Source organism: Diorhabda carinulata, chromosome 1, assembly GCF_026250575.1.
Source record: "Diorhabda carinulata isolate Delta chromosome 1, icDioCari1.1, whole genome shotgun sequence".
In the NCBI taxonomy this organism is placed as follows: domain Eukaryota; kingdom Metazoa; phylum Arthropoda; class Insecta; order Coleoptera; family Chrysomelidae; genus Diorhabda; species Diorhabda carinulata.
This window is the reverse complement of record NC_079460.1, coordinates 30,881,310-30,905,697: the sequence shown is the minus strand read 5'-3', so window position 1 is coordinate 30,905,697 and position 24,388 is coordinate 30,881,310. Positions and strand designations below refer to the sequence as shown.

At 31.2% G+C, this 24,388-nt stretch overlaps 1 protein-coding gene across 5 annotated transcripts in view; it reads left to right on the top strand.

The window, feature by feature from the left end:
- Window positions 1–2,890: 2,890 nt before the first annotated feature.
- The window catches only part of LOC130899649 (nuclear factor 1 B-type), a 42,470-nt gene continuing 20,972 nt past the window's right edge, over window positions 2,891–24,388 (top strand). Inside the window, exons 1-3 of one of the 5 annotated variants that reach the window (XM_057809737.1) lie at window positions 2,891–3,384; window positions 20,656–20,811; window positions 21,597–21,972. In XM_057809737.1, coding sequence (XP_057665720.1) covers window positions 3,304–3,384; window positions 20,656–20,811; window positions 21,597–21,972 — 613 coding nt within the window. In that variant the 5' untranslated portion in view covers window positions 2,891–3,303. Of the gene's footprint in view, window positions 3,444–20,655; window positions 20,812–21,596; window positions 21,973–24,388 lie in introns of all 5 variants that reach the window. The other 4 variants (XR_009060049.1, XM_057809747.1, XM_057809766.1 and 1 more) reach the window with 4 other exon arrangements.

Genomic DNA, 24,388 nt, shown 5'->3' with positions numbered 1-24,388 from the left:
GCATTTCATAAGATTTTTTAAATTTTCAATTCACATCCAAACTTTGCGTTTTAGTATTTTAAATTTCGACATGTGACGTCACAAAACTATTGACCTCCCCATGCCCCTTGTCACACTTCGGTGATACCCTCCCTCCCCATTAACGTGTGACGTACTTTATGGATGGCCCCATACTGTATATCATTAATCTAAATTCCATAACTACTAAACAATAAAAACTTTAGTTTCAAAAGTCTTTTTATCTTTTCATATTTAATCTAAGAACAAACATAACAAAATATAAAGTGCAACATTTTTATTCTGTACTTGTGGCATAGACAAATGAACTTAGAAGATGCAAAAAAAATCAACAAAACACGCTAATAAAACCATCTAATATGTTAATTTAATTACATTAAGCTTAGCTCGTTCAAATTGGTCATAAAATAGTAGTGGAGCTACAAACATCCACACCATTGAAATTTTTAAAAAAAGGAGATAACCATAAACGGACGATTAATAACTTTTAAAACTGAAAGATGCTGACATAATAATGATTAATTTCCTAGAAAAATCGCCAAGCTCCATTTTTATTTGTACTACCAGAAAAATACTGTTAAATAATTTGCACTTTTCAAAAAAGCGGAGAAAATACCTCGTTCATGGAAAACGTATACTTTAGCCAGAAAAATGGAAGCTTGTGATTAAATCAAGGAGTAAATAATTTTGTTTCCAATTATAACAGCAAAATATCGGAAATGTTTTGTTTGCAAACAAATTATTGTATTATTTTTTTAGGACGGATCAGCTGCTTAAGTGAAAGATGAAAGATGAAAAATCCAGCAGAATATTAATTCCATTAGAAAAATCGACATGATTCACTTTGTTTTCGATTGTAATTCCTATAAATTATCATTACCTAATTTGCACACTTAGGCAAAGTCCTAAAAAAACATTACAAAAAAAATTGGATTGTAATGAAAAAACATGGTGGTTTTTAATGTTTTCTTGTTTTACACCCCTAGGATACATAGTAAAATTTGATTTTCTTAAGATAGATTTCTATAAGACCCGTTTTCTTCAATCAGATGTTTATTATTTATATCAAAAGTGGTAACAATTAAATATATATTCGTTGATTTACGTCTGGATAGATTTTAACTGATCCAATGGTATAAAATAAAGCACAGTAATTAAGTTATACTGTTCAATTGTCAATTTTTTATCTGTACCAGAACATGCTGGGGTGACATAAAAGCCATGGTGAAATTAGTTTCTTCATCTATAACAAATAGAAATTAAAATAGAAGGAACATACTGGTACACAAGTACACAGGTATTTCATTAAGATCTTCTTTTTATAACCTTATCACAGATTGAATTGATTATATAAAAAAAATAGAAATTTTCTGCCATACTCAGGATCTTCTACCACACATGCGCAGAAGGTACAATCATTGGAGCACCTGATAGGCCTAAAAAATCATTTTTTTTTCTCCATTTTTAGAGGGTTATGTTATCCATCAAAAACTTCCATTTTTTTCCCAGAAGTATACGTTTTCCCAGAGCTCGGTATTTTCTTAGTTTTTTGAGGAGGTATATGAAATTAATCATAATTCTACCAGGGTATTTCCGATGTATATCATGGTAGAAAGAGTCAAATCATACGACCCGAGTAACTCTATCAGTTTCAGAACAATGAACGTGAACCGGGTTATTTCCCGAACATTAGATCATAGTTTCCGAAAATTCATTTTTTTCTTGATTTTAGAGGGTTCTCAATAGAAAATTTGATATATTTAGATGGTACAAATTAAAATAAAGCTATTTACTTCTTAATTTAATCAAAAGCTTCAATTTTCGTGCCATATTTATAAGTAAGTACATGCACGGGGTTTTCTCCAGAGTCTTTCCAATAAATTTTAAGTTTAAAAAAAAACAACAAAACAACTTCAAAATATGTAGTTCTAAAGTCTAAAGTCATATCATATTGCAGTAGAATAATACCAGCATCCATCATATTATCATAAATCCTAAGTTAATGACATGCATATAAAATCGGGTTTCAGATCTTACAATCGATTGAAAAATATTAATAAAATAATATGAATATATTGAATTTTCACCATCTTAAAACAATTGTTTATTTATTGATTGAATAATTTCATGGTTTACGAGGACGTACCTACTCCCAAATTGATGCATTTTTATAATGATGTGTCATTGAAATACTCTATTATATTACCTACAAAATTTCATGCTAATAATGTAGGGTGAATGGGTAAGGAGCCATTTTTTTCTAAAAATACTCTACTATAAAGAAATTGTACTTCGAGTAGTGCGTGCTATTTATTATCTATTACTTTTCTCAACAAACAAAACAAACTAATCTAGAATGTCTAGAATGACATATCATTTCATGAAGTTTTGTCAATCTCCATGTTTCCCTGAAAATGGGTGGGAGATTCGTTAAGACAATATTGTTATTCAATGGTTTGGAATGTTCTATTTTTATCCAAATTTATGCAGTGTTGTCACTGAGAAGTTTATTCTATATTTCATTTCCTTTCAATCTTACCGACGTGAAAAAATTGATCTGAAGGTGATAATGTTAAATACATATCTTTTATACTGCACAATGTAAAAATTCCCTGTATATTATGGTATAATTCGTATCGTAGCAGACAGCAGAGAGGGTTAGGATTAAGGGGCAGAGTTAATAACCGTAAATCTGTTTAGTTTTGGTGCAATTGCAGAGGAGACGCCGACGGGCGTCGGGAGTAGAGCAACGCATTGCTGCGATCGTTAGTAAAATCGTAGTCGGCGCTGAAAATTTGCGACTCGCGTCGTCGCAGAATGTTCGATGTTCTCACAGAAGGAGGAAATAGAAAAGCACATGCCTTCTGCCTTTAACTAACAACATGCATTCGCCACGGCCTAAACACTATCCCAAATACCATCGTTTCAGCACTCCTTAGCGTCGTCGTCGAGATTCGAAATCTAAATATAAGCGCCGTGGCGACTCGACGGACGTCTCCCATTTATTAATAGCAATTCGAACGTGAATCTCTGTGGAGTTTTGTGTTTCTCTTTCCTTCGGTCAACGACGATTACAGTCATTCGAGATTTGAAACTTCGTTGATTTGTATGGTGCAGGATGCATTTGTGATCGTCGTTGTACCAAGTGAAAGAGAAATTCGGAGTTGAGTGACTATTTTTTGAAAGTGTTTGTGCATTAGGGTGGACTACATTATTACAGCCTCTAATGATGGAAAAACTTTCGCAATCGGCCGTAATTCGGTGACCGTGACGTAATTGTGAGGAATGTTCATCCCTGACACGCTGCGCAGCTGCATGGTGGAACCCGATGTATCCTCATATCTGCAGACCCCGTCCACGGGACAGGTGCCTACCCGCTGCTAATCTCCCCTCTCCCCCACGCCGCAATCCGCGATGCGTGATATGTAATTAACCTGATTAACATGAGTGTTATTATGTTCCGTATAATCTGTTCAGTGTCTGGCTCAGTCGGTTTTTCTCACAACTGCATGCCATCTTTCACTCAAAATGGATTATTCAATCTTCATTACAATTTGAGTCCAATCTCTATTCACGTATATTCTTCTTATTTGTTTAGACTATATACTAACAATAAATCAAGTTTTTCATCTTAAAGTTACATGCTTATACTTTCGAAAGTTTATTTGCAGTTGCAACTCAATTTTCTTTTTTATTGGCATAAGCACTTTAATAATAGTTTATTTATGTTTACACTAGCTTCGGTTGGATGATATAGTATTTTACTTCCAAATATTCGTAGCATCACATATTTTGTTTTATTAGAGTAGTTGTGCTTGATCCAATAAAAACGATTCCTACTTTTATTGTGTATAACATAAACCTATAGGATATGTGTTATGTGTATAAATTATAAATAGAAACTATAAATTAAAAAAGAGTCATGGAACAGCTGTATATTACCACGAAATATTAACCTCTTTTTTGCTTGCTTTTTCATCATTGTTTTATTTTTGATGTATTATTTTACAATTTAAATTTTTCTTTATTTCTGTTATGCAATAACATCTGCCTAATTTAATGTAGTGAGTGTATGCTATTTTCCTGTAGATTATGAGTCTTTCATAAACACAATTTTAGGTTTAATCTAATCCATCTTTTTTAGAAACTGCTTAATTCCAATTCAACAAAACATATGAATATACTCAAAAAATATTTTAGCCTCACCAAAAATCGTGTCAGCTAGTTTTGGTTGTGTATAGTCGTTATTAAACTGAAAAACATATAAATATTTAACAATCGTTCTGTGTATAACCAATTTCATTTTTCAGTATTTTAGATTCATACCTTAAACTCTAAAATTTTCCAAAACTGACACTTTTATACTTTATAATAGTGAAATTTTAAAATCTAACTATTTGGAAAGCCTGAGATCATTAGAAGTAAATTTTCTGTTTTTCAGATCGTTTGTATTACTAATGGTCTATGAAATATCTTCCTTTAAGAGGAATATATGTTTGTTATATCCTATTACTTTCGTGAATAATTTAGTCACCTCATTATATCTATTTTTTTAACTTCCGGACAATCTTGAAACTTCCAAATTCAATAGTTCATACACATTTAAACATTTGATTTTCTTTTCTGTCACAGTAGTTTTAAATCGTTCAAGCTTTTCATAAATAAATGAACCGCTTCATCAATTTCTTCAAGCTTGCCGCTTTCCAGGAAAACGTTCATGGTATTATACTCTTGCTGGTAGTATGTGAATTCATTCGAAAAAAAAAACGATAAAATAATATATTAGTATTTTCATTCACCCTGTATCAATGAATATTAACGAAATAAATAATTTTCCAGAATTTTTACTACTATTTGAATACTTTGGCCGTAACAGATCTTCATTCTTGAATTTCTCTTACATTGTACAGAGTTTTGAACTTGTTATGATTTCTATGGCAATTTCGTTTTAACTTTTCAAATATCCCGTAGAATACATTACAACTCTATATTATTGTAATAGGGAAGTTAAACTGATTCCAAATAAGAAAAAAATATAGGTTAGACTCTGTAAGATTGTGTATAATTCTAATATGTGAAGTCTAATATGGCTATAATCCCTCAAATTTTCAAATTGATATCTCAAAGGACAAAGAAGGCACTGAACTTTATCAGATTACCAGATTAAAAGAAATACATCACATAACAGAAAATTAATATCAACGTTGCGAAGAAAAAATAAACGTTCATTTTTTTTAGCTTAGTGGCATTACAGGTTTGTCTTGACATTAGTCATTGCGAAATGTCTACCTTATTCATTTTGAAATATTTGAGTTGTTTCCATTATTAATAAGATAAAAATATTAACAATGGTTAAACCCTTGACAAATTTTATTCATAGACGATCCAAATTTCTAATTTTTTTCTTATTTGTACTTAACAGATACTTATAGATATTATTCACGTCGCAATTCTTTTCCACTAGGGTTTTCGTATCATTTGGAAAATTACATTATTGCCATTGCGATGTGTATAATGTAAATTCTAAAAGTATACACTTTACAGTAAGTTCTCGGTTACAAGTTGTGCACATAGGTTTGTTACTCCTACATAATAAATATTCGTGTGTAATTTTAGTGTGACCTATTCTTAGTCTAGTTACTACCTATGATTTGTTTTGGGCGATTAGAGCATATTCGCGGCCACTGTTCAACTCTTCTCTTTATTTGTCTTCATTTTTGAAATTATCCTTGCCACTGAAGGTTAATTTTCATTTTCATGTATGCCTTCGCGTCACTATAAACCACACTATTGATTATATGGGTATCACTATATACCGTACCGCCTTTTACGTGTTTGTCAGCATCCGCACTTCCTTGTTTTCTCAATGAGAGAGCACCCACAAAAATCTGGCATCTAAGTTGTTGTTGTTTTGAAGTAGATGCAATTAAATCTTGATTTGTAGTTCAAAATGATTGTTTGTATATAAATATTTTTAAAGAACTCAAAGCTTGTAGAATAGCAAATATTTCTGGTGTATATACAGAACTTACGTCAGATAATTTATATTTCAAGGGAGGTTTAAGAGAAGTGATATGGAGGCTAGTCAGCATGTTTCTATCTATGTTCCATTCTTTTATTCTTCTTACTATGTAAGTCTTCCATGTGGTATCGAAGGTTCTATGTCAAAAAATACAACTATGCATTTCTGATTGTTTGCTAAAGCCTCATGTATGTCACTTTCTAGATCTATAATGTTTTCCTATTGTGCTTTTGTGTTTTTTAAATCCACTCTGTTCTGATGTTGTCAGTTTTCTTCGTTCGAGCTCCCAAACAAGTCTGTTATTAATTATTTTTTCTAATAATTTATACATGGTGCAGGTTAAGGATATGGGTTAGTATGAACCACATGATAATGTATTTTTTCCTATCTTCTGAATGAGTATAACAGTCACTTGCACTCAAACGTAGGCTTTGTCCATATTTAATTAAATATTTTTAACAGTGTACCTTTAGCTGAATTTGGGAAATATATAAAGCTAATAGGGATATGATATTACCCTGAGCTAGAATCATCAAAAGAAAACTCATTCTTTAAGAAAGGGTTTGTTGATATCCGTTTCTATATTGTTGATGTGAAAATTGTAAAGTTTGTTTGTATTATTTTTCGAAAAACTTTCTCTGAAAGTAGTATCGCGAGATTGTTTTTCGTAATTGCTCGCAAGTGAATCAGCCATTTCATTGGGATTACTAATAATTTTTCCGTTATCTTCTAAGACACTAATTTTCTCATATGTTCTGTAACTGGATATCTGCATTTTTTCCAGATAGTACTGATATTGGTTGAGCTATTCATATTTTGTATGTATGCTTTCCATGATTCTCTTCTATTTTTTTAGTGTATATCTCCTCGCCTTAGCTCTTAGATTCTTAAAACTTGGTAGATTTTCAAGGGTCTTGTGCTTTTTATAGCGATTGAATGCTGCTTTACTTGCTTTTATAGTCTGTCGACATTCGTCATTTCACAACGGTATTGGATTGTGACCTTTTATGGTTTCCGTCATACCAATACTGTTTTTACGGCTTGTTTGATTATGTTGGTAAATTTGTTATCCATTTTATCGATATCTTCTGTTATTGTTTATTGAGTAAGAAATGTTTCTATATTCTCGGAAAACAGATTCAAGTTTGCATTTTTGTAAAGACTCAGTATTTTCTGCGCTGGTTAAGAAATTATTATTGGGATAAAGATATGATATTACATTTCCATAGAAAAAAGAAATAGCAGCATCACATATTGTTAAATCTATAGCAGAGGATGTCCTTTTGTATAAGTTAAATCTTGTATTAGATTGGGAGTATCGTGGCATATTATAAGTATTTATTCTTCAACTGGAAGAAGATTTATATGCAGTGTGACCTGGTTGTTTGCATTTATAGCGACCTTGAGAGAAAGAAAGAGAGAGAAATATTTATTGTCAAAAAGTTGTTCACAATTTGTAAACAAAAGCTTGTAAAAACCTAAGAAACAAATATACTAATAACTAAATAAACACACAAATATAATGAAATCTAAATATAAAGTATACTCAAGAAAACTACAATGAATAACAAAATTACCTTTGAAAATATGTGTTATTTTAAATATTGTCAAAATTAAATTAAATAATAAAACTAACTATACGGCAATCCTAAAACAGCTAATAATTTGTATTAAAAACAGGCAGAACCTAATTTATGTATTTTTATATGGTAAAAGTTTTGGAAACTTTGAGACAAATGAATGGAATTTAAGGGTGATTAAGTCACTAGATATGGTTCTATGAAGTGCCACGAGATCAGGGCTGCTCCAAGAGTAACTAGTATCATCTGCAAAAAGACATATTTTACCACTGATGTCTAAATTGGCGATGTCCTTCATAAACAGAAGAAACAAAATAGGGCCTAGTACTGAGCCTTAAGGCTCCACATTATATTGGCTTGCAAGAAGATATCCATGCGAAAGGTGTTCCCCTGAAACCGTAGTATTGCAATTTGTTAATTAAAACATTATGATAAACATAATCGAAAGCCTTTGAAAAATCACCAAAAATTGTTGCAGTGATGGTTGTTTAGGTTGGAGTAAGAATTATTTAGGAGGTGGTATATAATATCATTTCTGCATTTGTTACTTAAAAATTCAAATTGATAGGGAGTAAATATTTTATATTTAACAGAAATGATAAAAGCCTCTTTTTGACCAATCTTTCTATGATCATAGATAACGTGGGCAGAAGTGCAATTGGTCAATATTTTGATGCTTAATCTTTATCTCCTCCCTTATGTAGAGGTATAATTATTGCCGTCTTAGGGCATTAATTCTACTGCGAAGCTCTGCTGAAACAACAGGCATGAAGAAGAAACTATGTGAATTCATATTGATCATCAGTATTGATGCAATATTTGGTTGTTTCGAATTGTATAATGAGTCTGTCTGGTACGATAATGTTATTTGGTAGGTTAATCTATGCTTGACGTCGGAAACTAAGTATATGGTTGTAAGCAGGGTCAGTTACATCAATTGTTAGGAATGTTATATTTGACATTAGTTTTAATCCAATATTTTCTCAAGCGCTTGTACAATTTCGTTAGGGATTGAAGGGCAAACATTTGAAATTATAAGACATCCTCCTGGTGTTATCATTCTATAAGCTTTGAATAATAGTTATTTCTCCTCCATAATCTTACAAAAAATTATCTACAATATGGTTCGATGATAAATATAAACAAATTTTGTCATTGACATATTTATAGGTGTAATGAGTGGACCAACTTTATGCAAATACTCTTTGCGTTTTATTCCATTAATTTACGGATAAATTATAGCTTTTTCTTTCCAATTATTTGTTATATTATGGGTGGCCTTCCGAACACAAGCCCATTTGTACAATGGGTAAATATGAGTGGTAAAATGAAGTTCATAGTACTTTGAATGATTCAGTCAAATCAAGTCAAAAAACTGTAAATTAAGTTCTATGTGTTATTAAGAAGACTAAGAAATATTTTTTGATTTCCCTTTTATATTTTCAATCGCAGTTTTAATATTTACTCATGTCTTCTTCGAAATGTTCGAAATAGTTTAATTTCGAAATTCAATAGTAATTAGTATCAATAAAGAGAGAGGTGTACGTAAGACCACAGAATTGAATGAAATCAATTTCTAACCGATAAATAATTTATCGATTTAACAATATCATTTGTGACAAAACATATAACAAAAAACCATGTAGACATAAATCTTAGTATTAGAAGACTCCTTTATTATGCCACGTGAAGATTTAATTTGATTATTATTAAAATTTGAAGCCAGAATAATTTTGTAAAAGTATTTATTTCCCGTTAATTTTCCATTACTTAACAACAGGTCTTAAATGAAGTTCCCTGAAGAATTTCAGTTACAGGCAAAAATGTTTTATGCATTGAGTCCGTAGATACAAGAATACTGGTACTGTATTTACAATTGTTTATTTTCTCAATCAAATTTCTTACAGTAGACGAATTATGTTTACGATGTATCCAAAATGTGGATTCGTGTATAAAAATATGTTTTTGTTTTGATTTTCCATCGAAATTCCCGAAATCTTGCTTGATATTGTCATCGGGGCGTTTGCACTTTAAGGTAACGGTAATTATTTTGTTTGAAAGTATTCCTAGCAGATCGGCTCAAATTCTAATGAGTCGGTTACTTAAAAAATGTAGTTAGAATCCAGTTAAGGGTATTATAATTTATAGTGTGCGTATTGAAATTCCTATTTTCAGTAATTTCTCCTAATACTGTATGCATGCCTGTTGAAATAAAATTGAATAATTATCCTATCCAATAAAATTATTTGCTAATTCTAAGCGCACTGTTTGCTATACATGCGTTCCGGTGAATATGCTCCCTGGATTGTTCCTGTCTGTAGCATCTAAATAATTGTCACTTAAAATAGAGAATACAAATGGTTGGTTACATGTTCAGCTGTTCGACTTATCAAACAGTGAAAAAGAGAAGGTATCTGAGGTTGGTTTATAGAATTGTGTTCCCAATAACGGAAGAAATTATTTCAAAGAAACTAATTGAATAACTAAATACTACTTTAAGAATAATTCCTGCAAGACTTTTCACGTAAAAATGTCGGTTTATAGATGACTAACCGAAAGAAACATGCTTGATATTATATTGAAACATGATCAGATATGTTTTAAATTTAATTATTTTCCTATTTGTGAAAAATATGTCATTCAAATGTTTTGTCTTGGGTTAAATACGCAATTACAAATTCTAATCAGTAAAAGAAATTGATTATACCAAAATATTTATGAACTGAAATTAAATAATGGCCAATGTTCTGCGTTACCAAGTTCAAAATCAGGACTACTTATTGCTTGAATGCTCATGATACAAATTTTGATACAAAAACCGAATTCCTAACTTAGTAGTTACCGTTATCGTATTTGCCTATTTTATAAAGAACAGTACAAACTTATGGTAAATTCTGTCATTCTAAAATACCTAGATTTTCAATTATCTTTGGTAAAGACCCCCATGAATCATTTTGTGTTCATAAAAGCTGCCAAACTTTAGGTACCTATCGAATTATTTATTTGTTAATTAGGATATTTATATTTATCCATATTGAATTGTTACAGATAGTACACTGAAATTAAAAAAATATAATAGATGTTTGATATCTTCTATGATTAAACTTGCTAGCAATGGATATATTAATAACGAAAAAAGGGTATATGAAGGATCCATTTTGAGTGAAAAGGGCCAATTCAGTTTGCTGATTGAGCTGACTGTGGCTTTCGATGTTGAAATGCTATATTGATGTTTTAACTGATTGTTGTTACAATTGAATGAATTGTTTTGTTGTCTTTTGTCTCCTTTATGCATCAAATTAATTAAATTAATACTTTTGCAGTATATGTTGTTGCTCTCACACCATTCTCTTTCTTTACTAGTAGATATTCCTTTGTACATTTACATCAACTTATAACTAACATTAAACCTTTCAATCCGTTATAAATAAATCTAGTAGTTTATTACGCTTATAGGGTAGTTGACACTAAGACACTTTGGTGGAAAATTCACATCTACCTACTTATATGATATGGTTGTGGTGCGGGATCAAATTAATCTCAATATTATCTGGATAAAACTGAGAATAACACGTTTAATTGATTAATTTTCAATATATATGATGAACTTTAGTTCGAGTCTAAAATTAGTCGGCTTCTCTCATTGCTACCGAAAACCAGAAGTTGAAGTCTTTTTGTGAAATTGCAGCGTCATATTTAAATGAATAATTCTATTTTTTTAAATTGATTACGCTGCATAGTTCTTCAATACGCTATCCAATAGCAACAGGAAAAAATAGTTCGGATATTAATCAAGAAAAGTTAATATTATTGGTTCTTCTACTTTAACATTACATTCAGATTGAGTTTGCCCAGGTTATGTTGAAATTTCTATTTTTAGACTCAACAGATATACACCTATTCAAAAATTAAAGATATTTTAAAATCACTCTGAATTCGGAACTAAATACACGTATATCTATTTGGGATTATTCATTGAAAGTGGTCCTGTGATAAGAAGCCTGAATTTAGAATTACTTATTTTTACTTGTATAAAAATAGTGAATGGCTGTACAATTTTTTTTAAATAATTCGAATTCTTCTCCGGCTGTTTTATTACTCAAAGTCGGCTACACATGACGGGTGCTGCAAATAAATTTAGTGAGTTTCAATGGTCATTTCACAATAATGGTCTAGGCAGGAATTTGTGTTAATGGTCATACTGAGTTGATTGTATTGGATGGAAGCATGACAGGACAGGTATATAGGGTCGCACATACACTGCAAGAATTTCATGCCTCCAGTTCATTTTTATTTATAATAATATGAGACCACATCGAACTACGGTTGTTTCAGAATAATAGAAAATCAGGGTTTTATTAATCTTTTCTTCAGGTCGCCTGATTTGAATCACGTAAAGCAGGCTTGGGTCCAATTGCATAAAATTTATTACGCAACTTGATTGAAAGCATGCCAAGAGGGTGTGCAAATGAATATTAGCTGTTGTTTAAACATTCTTTTTTGTTTCCAGTATTCCAGTAAGAAAAAATATTTTATGATGCGCATTTGGCATTAAACAGTTAACAAATATAAAAAATACTATTAAATTTTTTGTTCCAGCTTTTAAAATATTTCTCCTTATGATAGAGGATATACGATAATAAAAATATGGAAAATAATAATATACCGATATAACATCATTCCGAAATTGTTTATATTTTGTGCAGAGCAGCCAAATTAAAAAAATAAAATAACAGACCTTGTTGGAAGAATCGACTCCTCAATTCTTTGTTTATTAAATAATCGAACAGAAAAGTCTTCGATATTCGAAGTATAGCCCATTGTATTCTATAGTTTTAACCTAACGTTCAGCAAGCTCTTTGAAAACTTGGTAAAACTATTTTTTGGAATTAGATGCAAAAAATTGTCGAACTGCATTTTCAACATCTCGTTTGGTTTAAAATTTTTCATCTCACAAGAATGTCGCCATGGATTTGGATAAATAGTAATCTGACGGTGCAAGGTTCGCACTAAATGCTGGAAGTGGTAGAAGTTTAATACCACCAAGTTCTTCGATCTTTTTTCGCGTAACTTTCGCAATATATAATTTAGCATTGTCTTGTTCTCAAGACAACGCGCTCTTGGTTCACTAAACCTGGATATTTCTCCGGTAAAATCTCATACACTAACATCAGCTGTCCACTATAAACCTCGGCGTTGATAGCTTAACCAACTGGAATGATTTCGAAGTTTAACCTGAATCTCGGTCAATGTGTGCCACTATTCGACAACTTTTGTAGATATTACCCAATGATTTTAAATAGTGATGTATGGTATCTTTAGGAGGTCCAAGGTAGTCCGATAATCGGTGACTGCTTGTACTGTGTTCATTTTCAACCCTTGTAACATCAAAATCCCACGCAGGTAGAGGACCTGAATGTGAACTATCTTTAAGTGTCAAATCTCCACTATTAAAACGATGATTAAACCAATGCTGTCTCGCTCGCTCATTATCTGTGTCTTCCCTTTCAATTTCACATATTTTCCTTGCTGCCAAGGATGTTTGTAATAATGTCTTAACAATAATAATTTCATATTTACCACAATCCATGCTATTTATTATAAATACATAATAAGTTGTCATTTAAAGAAGAGAGAGTGATTAAAATAAAGTAAAGCAATTATACTTTTCATATAATTTAAAAGTAGTTTTAAAAAATTACATATTCAAATTGAGGAGTAGTAATTTTTACATATGAAAATTGCAATTACTTTTCAAAGTCATTAGGAAGTTTGAATTCTACGCATAGAGCAGGATTATATCGAATTAAAATTATCCCAGGAGTAATAGAGACTCATTTCATACGAACAATATTTACATTCATAAATCAGGTCAATTTGAAATATATTCAAATTGTTTCCATGAATTTAAAGTTAACTATTGAAACAATAATAATTAGTATAGATGTTTTCACAATTTGAGTGGTTTTTCTTATTTATTTACACTATCACTATCGGTGGGGTCAATTTATGAACAAGGTCTCTTCATTCTTAATTTATGTAAACACTTTACACTATACTTAACTTATCACACTTATAATAATTAACTTATCATTAACCCTTAACTAACTTATATAATTTATTTAAATTCTACTGTTACTTTTCTATTTCGTTCTGTAGACTATTACTATTTCTTATAAACTAATTAACTCCGCTAAGCAAACTCGTTAATATACACGAACGAATTTCAAAAATTCTAGGAAATAAACAAACAAAACAAATAAATAAAAAAATCTGCCTAGAAAATTAGTTCAAAAAAACAATGTAATAAAAAAGGCCGCTATGATAAAAACTTATTTAAAAACAAACAATTTCCAAGTCAGCGGGTGTTTCTCATAGCATTGTTCTCAAAATTTTGTATATACTCAAATTTTATCCTAAAATGCTTTTGATTCTGAACTAAAGTGAATAACATTTTCAGAAACGTTATATAATGTGCGAAAAACTTTTGTATTGATTGTACAGTATTGCTAAAATTTAACAATACTGGAACTAAGTTATGGGGCAACTTTCCATACTGCTATAGTAGTTCGCCAATTTCTTCGGAGACATTTTCCAAATAGATTAATTTCATGATTTACTGACTTCCCTTATCTTCCAAATTCCTCAAATCTAACACCTCCAAACTCATACATATAGGGGTTGGTTCAAAATACCGTTTTTATTTGGGTACCACAAACCAAATACATTTGAAGTAATTTATTACTGATATCATAATTTGTTGAGACTTGATTTACACATTTTTTGAACCCTTTATAGCTTAAAAGAGTGTGGTCATAGAGAGTAGGAGAGTTATAGCGAGTATATTTCAGTAAAACGATGTTCACTTTCATATGATTTTGGATGAAATGTACCATTTTCTTAAGAAAGTCGTTCCTACAGAATCGACAAGATCTCTGTATAATATTTGATATATGCTCATGGGCGTCTTCAAAAAATTTCTATAGAGATAAAGTCTAAAAATCCGTAAACGTTAATTCTAGAAGTCTACTAAATAAAAAATGCGGGGAGATACGGTGCTAAATAGGTTATTCTTTGGTCCCTATAACTTAACCTTTGCCTATATCTGAGATTCTGGAATTTTCTCATAAGTTCCTTAAAATAGTTCCAGAATAGTCAATGGCTGCGAGACATGTAGGCAAAGACCAAGTTACAGGGACACGGAAAATAACCTGTCTGAGCTTGATACACTACTTCATTCTCTTGAAGAAGAAATCTTTTAAATTGTACGTTTATTTTCAAATTGTAAAGTTATAAAGTATTTATGTTTATTTTCAATCTCTCCGAAGTAGTTTTAGACTTTTGTAAATCGAGTTTTTGCAGTGCCTTTCTAGTAGATTGCCTTATAGATAAAATTTTTGTTTTTCGAAAATTTTAGCAATGTTTTATTTATTGATAAGTAGAATATCATTACCTAGCGTCCATTAGAGCTATATTTGAAAGGCATTTTTGTCTTATAAGTTGATTATTTTGGTATCAAATCTATCTGTCAGAAGTGATTTTAAATTTTTTCTGAATTCACTCTTGTGTTAAGTGCTAGTAGCATTAAATAGAAAGATAGGTACTTAGTTTCATTATTTTCAGTTATTTTCTGTAATTTATTTAGTGGTGAACAACCAAATAATTTTGCATGTAAAAACAAAATCGAAAGAAGTTTAAAAAATAACATTTTCACGAGGTGGAAATGTCATACAATAAACAATAACGTTACATCTTTGCCACAAAAACAAATTTTTAGGGAAATTCATCAAGTCCATGATATGTCTCGAGGAATACCGTCGTTTCTTTATTGTTTTGTTTCCTGTTCTATAGATATCTTCAAATTAAGCTGTAAACATTGCACTCTTAGACATATATATTAGAAATAAGTTATTACTTAAAAACTTTAGATTGTCATCAGACTTAGTTTTATGATTTTATGAATGTGGGAAAATACTTTTCACATTTAGTTCAATGAGTTTAGCAATATTTGACATGAAAATAGATATAATTATTTGGTGATTCAAATCAATCTCATGCTAGCTTTGCTTGCCGATATGTTCCAGCGATTCTTATTTGTTTCCAGTGATGGTGTCTAGAGAACCAAATTGGTGGATAAATAGTAAAGTATCTGATAGGACACTAGTAAACTGACATAACACACTAGACGACAGTCGGATGTTTCCAAGATGATCTTGTGGTTCATATCCTTAATTTTGAATGTATTATATAGATGACTTTTATAAATATGCACAAAAGTAAACTACTAAATGTATTCCATTTGGTTGTTCCCCACTTTATTTAATTTATTTATGCCATATAAAATGTTATATCATTATTGTTGTTGGCATGTGAAGCATGTTACTTTGATGTTTTAAAATCAATTTTATATTCGTTTTTTTATTGTTTGGGCATGACTCAATTCAAGTGTGTGTTTAGATTAATCAAATTTTGTATTGAAATTACTCTTGTTTCTGGTGGTATCATCATCTTAATTATGTTCCTAAACATTTGAAATTGTATTTCTCCAAATTTCCAATATTTTCAACTGTACTTAGTAGAGAACATATAAAAGATAACATGAGCTAGTTAGGATTTTATATCGTGAAAAATTTTCTGCATTCAAACTATATATGTATTCCGTTAGACGTTCGTTTAATAAACTCATTTTTATCTCAATAGAAATAGTCCTCTTAGTAGTCCTAGAATTATTTTTTCACCTTGGATTTGAATTCATGAATCAATTTTGTGGTCTCCTGATTCTCTTCAGCATAATTATTATACTGTTATATTCAGAGTCTCTAATTTGAATGATTCACACCATTTTAAACAGGCTTTTTAGGGAACATTTGTTTAGATATAACCTTTGTTCGCGAGTCAAATTTCAAATCAGCTTAAGGACTGATCGCATGCGCACTCTCAAAATTGTCGTTCGTGAGATTAGAGGCATCGACCCGCGAACAACAATGTTGAAAGTGCGCATGCAATCGGTCCTTAAACTGATTTAGCATTTGACCCACGAGCAAAGCTAGATAGTCAGCGAAGTAGTTGTTTACTTATATAGAAACGGTACAAATTTTGTTTTAATAATATTGATTTTTGAATAAAGAGAGGATGTGAGGAGAAACCAACAATCTGCAAATGTTTTAGTCTAAACTATGAATTGTATTATTAACTAGGATACGAGAGTCATATACAAATAGATCCGTTATTTGTTAATATATATGAATCTTTCGTGTACTCCCCCTCACATGTTCAATTTGGAATAAATTGAAGAATTAAAATCATATGATTATACTTTGCTTTACAAAGTGTTACACTACCAATCGGTTGTGTTGTAACAGAGGAACATAATGTCAAATAATAATAAATATAGATACGTATAAAAAAAGAGTTCTAATTTCTCAGTGACAGGAGACGACTAAGCAATGTAGAGGAAATACCAATAGTAAATTACTAAATTCTTATTTGGAATCACAAAATACGAAATACTTTTAATATAGCTGTAACCATTTAAAGCGACCGATTTCCCATCTAGTATATTGCGAATAATGTAAACTGGCGCAAAATGGACAATATAATGATACATAAGAATTGTTGGTATGAAACATTATAGTTTGCGCTTCTTATAGATGTCAATATCTGTGAAGGAGATTCGTATTTAGTTCTTTCTTGATATAATCAAACAATATCTTCAATATCTAATAGTGGGGACATCTAAAAATATATACAGAAAATAGATCTTTACATAATATATGTAGATATGCATCAAGATTCTCTGAATAAAAAAAAATTACAGAAGTGTATTTCAATGCCTGCCTGTGTATTTGTAGGAAATCACAAAATCTATTTCTAAAACTATGAAAGTTTTATATTTGGCTTTAATGGATGACGATAAATTTTAATCTACGTTCAGCAAACAAGCAATACAGTCAAGTGCGCATACTTGGGGCAGTTTCAAAGATAAAAACGCGGTACAAAAAATTTGAAATATAATAATAATAGAAAGGTATACATATTGTTCTCGACTGCTATTTTAACTCCACCTCTTCAGTTTTTCATAGAGACAATATTTTTTTTTATTTTCTAAAACGATCTTTGTCCCAAGTTAGGGTACTTTCCCCCTAACATGGGACACCATTTATTTTATTCTTTGCACCATGTTAGGACTGCTGTTAGCTTACTTGGGACATTAAAAGATTTACATATAAACTGTTATTTACATTTCAAAATAACAAATATTTAAGCTCAGAAAACTAGTTTTTTAAGGCTTTATTAACAAAAAATGTAAATATATAAAAACTTGACAAAAAAAAGAAAAAATGAATATTACTATAAATACAAATAAAACTATTTTCTATAAATTATTTATAATTTATTATTTTATATATTTATAAGTGTATTTTCCTCTGGACTCGCAAGTTTTATGCGATCTGCCGAAACATTGTTGTCAATGTCCTCTATAATGGGAAAAACAATGACATTTTTGAACCCCATATGGTTTCGCATAAAACTGACTTTTAAACAAGAGTTGTCGCTTTCCTCACTTGGTGGTGAAATCATCTTGGCCAATTGATGATGAACTGTCATGCAGTGATATGTTATCACTCTCGTCTTCACTGTCATCCTCATACCTTTTATTTTGAATGCCTTTTCGCTCCCTTTTTTTTGTAATAATTGGTTTAGAATTGTCTAGAGGAGGCTCATTTGTGTCATCAGTCTCCTTACTTCCACCAGCCTCAACTGTTTTATTGTTTACTTTTTGTTTTCTTCCTCGCTTTTGTGCGGCTTCAGTCTCATTTTTTCTTAGTTCCTCAATTACATTTTCTTCAGCTAAACTCTTTCCAGGTGTTACAGATATCTTCTTTCTCTTTGGGTTGACTTTGGCTTCCGTTTCACGTGTGATCGTAAGATATACCCCTAGTGACGATGTCCAATTTGCTGCTGAAGTGGAGCCATCTTGCTCTCGAGGAACTTGAGGCAGGCTGTCGAGCACTTTGTTATTGTTAAGTGGTGCAATCCCACTCTTTTTGAAACCGGCTTTCAAGTTTTCAGGTGCACGATCCCCAAGTTCTTCCAATGTTTTCTTTAGGACGTAGGAAATTGATCTTTTCTTAGAGATCCCTTGTTTTTCATCTTCCAGTCTGTCAGCTCCCTTCGCCAAATTGTTTTTAATGGGCTAAAAAAAGCCAAGTCTAGGGGCTGATATAGATGGGTGCTATTTGGCGGTAGAAGTATAAAGCGAATGTTATTCGCAACACACTGGCTTAAAATACTGATTGAAACATTACTGGCAAGATTGTCACCAATTATTGCTTTTGGACAATCGCCACGTTTTTTTAAATAAGACAAAGCAACAATTTAAAACCTATCTTCAAAAATACTACCTTGGAACCACCCAGACTTAGATCAATTATATCTAGCTCCTGGTGGCCCGCCTTCTGTCCAGCTACCAATAAATTGCTGCTTTGTAGATGATATATGGTGGTGGAGTAACACCACTTGCTGTACCAGCAAACATGACGGAGAAGTTGGATTTTGAATGAACAATTATTCTTTTGGGGTTCTTGCAGCTTCTTCTAACGATAACTTTACTAGTTCCTGGATTATCTTGCATGCTTGTTTCATCATAATTGATAGAGCGTCCAACGGAACACCTTCTAAAGACTCAGAAAGTTCCCGAAAGTAGGCTTCTATCATTTCTGGAGTCACAGCTGCCCTAGCTCTCTTGATGTTATGACACATGCGAGTTTTTAGGTCAAGACTTTGCCTCTTGAAAAAGCCTCTTATCCACTTCTTTCCTAGCATGTTGTTTTTAAAACGCGATTCAGCAACACCTTTTTTATCTAAAAATTTTTTCACAATACATCTTACGTCAAAAACGGTAAGTGGAAAACCCCACTCAGCTGCTAAGGTTAAGCATTCTGCCATACGGATTTTGTTGCTTATTTTTTACTTTTCTTTGAATTGACGATTTAGGAACACCAAATCTTTGTTCGGCTTGTCGGAAAGACATCCCATCCCGCACAGCTTCAGCAGCTCGATCCAATGAAGTATTCTCAAAATAGTGATATCCTCTTTTTGGTCGACTCATTTTAGATATACTTTAGACTTAATCTAAAAAGAAAACCATAAAAGTAAAGGCAATCTATGAGGTATGTAATTGAACATTATTACATTATATCCTATATATTTCCTTGAACAATATTTACAATCCACTGATTTAAAAAAATAATCTGTTATGATTATAAGAAAAATTGTAGTTATAATAGATAGATGATACTCATAAGATCCTAGGAATCTAAAAACTTAAAAAGCTACTCTCATAGTGTGGGTAAATTAAGTTATTTTGATTATAAATCTTACCTGATTTTAATGCCGAATTTAAATCGCCACACACTGTACAAATACCAGATATTTGTGACTTTATTTCTCGTAATTACACGCCATACACTTACTTGTTTAACATAACCTAGTTGCAAACGCATAAAGTACAATCGTAGGTGCTACCAACCACTAAAAAAATGTCAAAATATCCCAACTAAGGGCACCGTCCTAAGTATGGGCACTTGACTGTACACAATTTCCTTCCAGAAATCGACGCAATATTGTATATATTTTACTAATTCGAAGTTATTAGAAAGTGCTCACAGTTAAGTGTTGTATAAATTTAAATGAATTATATATTATATTTTTTGTGAGAATAAATTCCAAAAATGGACACATGTTTCATGGATGTTTCATACAATGACGTTTTATGTATTTAAGGTATATTGCGAGTGATAAATCCCAATATTTCTCTCAACTTAACTGACACGTTGGACACAAAATATTACAATTTAGTAACCAATTCCTGCTTCTTCATTTGCTTGGCGATTGTGAGGTGTGGGGTTAAAATGCATTCGATTAATTTATTGATTGTAATGGATAAATGTAAAATCGGTAGTTCATTTTACTTTTTGCATCCACATTGTCAAATTTGTTCAAACCAGTAAAGACGTTCTCCTTTTTTTACAGGACGAATTTCATCCTTTCATCGAGGCACTTTTGCCTTTTGTTAAATCATTTTCCTACACATGGTTCAACCTGCAAGCTGCAAAAAGAAAATATTACAAAAAACATGAAAAACGAATGTCCTTGGAGGAGGAAAGACAGTGTAAGGAGGCTTTACAGGTTAGTTGAGTCAATCTAAGTGTAAAAGATTTTCTGGATATTATGTTTAGGTCTACGAGAAATGTGTAAAATAAAGCACATATTTGTCTGAATATATGCCTTTTCCACATAATTACCAAGTTTATTTAAGCATTTATAACATAAAACCAACTTGTTAAAACTTTCTTGGTAAAAATCAGGTCCCTTTAACTGAACACATCACTGTCCGAAGAGAACCTTGTGCCGAATAAGTGCTCCTTCACGTAACCTTGACAAAGTGATACGATAACGATGTATGTTAATGATCTGGTCATGCTCTAGGCAATCGATCAGAATAAGACCTCATGAATTCCAGGTTATTATCGCCTTAAATTTATCGTCTGAGGATATAACTTTAAATATCTTTGTCGTAAGTGATTCGTTGAAATCTTTGACCAGTCTCTTCCTCACATATTCCTGTTGCCTGATTGAAAAAAGCGAATGTTTCTGTACATGATATATCTGCTCATTGCTTCTTTAGCATAAACTATCACATTATTTGTCCAAATAATGGAAATGTAGGAATTATTTAAAGTTATATTATTAATTAGTAAATAATTTTCAATGATAATTATTGTGATATATAACTCGAGGACTATTTTGATGACATTCGCAAGACATTCGTGTATATTTTTACAATGTAGGACTATAATTTATTTTCTCTTAATATTCTTCCTAAAACAGTCTTAAAGTCGAACGTATTATTGAATACTATTCCACTGTTTTAAGTTTCATATTAAAGATATATTTTACTCATTTATTTTCAGAATGAGAAGGCGGAAGTTAAACAAAAGTGGGCATCTCGTTTGTTGGGAAAACTGCGAAAAGATATTACTCAAGAATGTCGTGAGGACTTCGTCTTAAGTATAACCGGTAAAAGATCTGCCGTTTGTGTCCTTTCAAACCCTGATCAGAAGGGTAAAATGCGCAGAATAGACTGCCTTCGTCAGGCTGATAAAGTCTGGCGACTTGATCTCGTTATGGTGATATTATTCAAAGCAATTCCTTTAGAAAGTACGGATGGTGAAAGATTAGAAAAAAATCCCGACTGTTCGCAACCTGGACTTTGTGTTAACCCATATCATATTAATGTATCTGTGAGGGAACTGGATCTCTACTTAGCTAATTTCATCAATAGTCACGGTAAGTTTAAATGATATATATGATTAAAAAATAATTTTTATATATCGGCTCGAGTTTATCATATGTTCAATGCAACTTCTATTTCCGATTTTCATTTCCTTTTAGAAATTTATTCTTTATGAAAACGATTCATCGCACATTTTTATAGCTTATACATTGAAAAAGAACTATAATTATATGAAATACTAAATAGAGCAGACACGTATTAATATTTTCGCTTGCATCATAAAACCACAAACAAAGGGATCAGAAGGACGAGGTTAATTGCAGCTCTGACACGTCAAACGTGTTGGAAGACGTTGGTAGTTAGCAGTAGAATATTAGAGTGGAAGTCTGAATTTGGATAAGTTGAAGGAACAAAGATCTGAGCTGGCAAAGCAGTGATAGGCATATCTATCAAAATTCTGAGTTTTCAATCAAAATTAATTTAACATTTGGTCTTTGAAAGTCCAATCTATTATGAGAAGAAGACATGGTTCTAAAATCAATAAGACAGCTGACAGTTTGGATTGTATTGTTGAAAATAATCATTATAGGTTATTATACGAAAACATAGAAGTATCACTATTCTGATGAGAACAAAGAAAACACTTTGAACAGAACTATGGAGATAATATTGATCACAGGATGACTTAGATAAGTTTTATTGACTAGATTGTATATAGGGGTGACCTCCAAGGTCATTGTGATCTAAAACATTATTTTACCCTATATACTGAAAAACAGTTTTTATTTTACTTCTCGTATATAATAATTGATGTTTCTACGCATCTAAAATTGATAAGAAAATTGGGTCTTCATAATTTTCTTGCAAAAATATGGCAAATTAAAAACAAACATTGATTTTCTCTGGAATTTTCATTAAAATTGTTTGTCTAAAAGTCAAATTGAACATCACGTTATAGACAGCTGCAGTATTGTTTCTGCTCAATAAAGGATGTTGATATTTTTAGCAAAATAATCCTCGTGCGTCTGGGATTAAGGTTTTGATTTCGACTTTCTATTATTTGAATGAAGTGCATAAATAAAAGTTTACAACTGACGTTACTCAATTTCCGTGTCATGCGTAGTACAGATACCAAAACTCATGATTCTAAAAATAAACATGCTGATATTTGACATCAGAAAATATAACTGTAATACAAGGAAAAAACTATTTGAAAACTATTCTGATTTTTAAAGTTTCTACAAATATTTGCTATATATTTATTTTCTTTGACAGAACATAATTATATTGTATAGAGTGCATCAAAGAGACTTAAAAACTGATATAGTAGTATTATTTTTTCTCTACAAAAATTGTCTATTCGTTATTGGTAATCATAGGAAGTTACTTATCCGAAAATAGGTATTACTCCGGATTATTTTATAACATCTCCGGATATTTTGAGATAACACTATTTAAAATTGCTCGTGGGATAAAGTGTCAACAAAGCAGAAATCTTGATTTGAATAGAGATAAGAGAAAATTTCTTCCCAAGTTGAAACCTGAAGTTTGTTTCAATTTTTTCTATTAAGGGTGTATTCCTAGTATATTATAGACAAGGACCATAAATAAAATCTGCTATTTTTCTCCGAAAGAGTGTAATGGTAAGGAAAAAAAATAATTTTAAAAAAAAACGAAATTGAATTTTGTTGTGATTTTATGGATGTCAGTTTCTATTTGAAAAGTGAAATAAAACATTCATAATTAGATATGGTGCGATAATTTCGATTTCTAACTCGAGTGTCAGACACTAAGTTAGATGATTGTAAACCCCTAATGGAGCTGAAGTAATAGTAGATTCCAGGCATTACTAAGAATAGATGGTGCTTATTATGTTGAGCTCAAGCGTTTATTGTGAAGGCTTTAGTTGAAGCATTATCATCTAAGTGAAGTCAAGTCAAGTAGCCTTTAGTTTAATTATCGGCGCATAGATTGAGAATACATAATTTGTTTTTTATTTGGGATTTTTAAATTAATATCGAAATATCTTCGATGGTTGAGGCTGCAAGCTTTACAAAGAAGACAGCTTCAACAAGAGTTAGCTGAAGCGCTCGAAATGTAAAAGTTACTCCACAAAATAGTTTTAGACTGTCCTGGACACAGCCAGGATTTAAACCTTATAGAGCATGTGTAGGACATTACTTACAGAATGGTAGGATCCTCGGATTAGACACCAGCTAATCTTAAAAAATTGCAAGAGGTGTTAATGACATTGGGAAAATTTTGACCAAAATTACTTTTTATTGTTTTTATTAAATTAAATACAGAAAACGGTTAAGACTATCTGAAAACATTCATATAAATAATAATAGTTATTGTATATCATTGCAATGATAAGAAATCATAGAGATGTGATACATTTTAGGCGGAGTTAATTATGAAGGTGTTTTTCGGTTTTTCGATGGGCGTCGAACTCTATTTTCGATATTT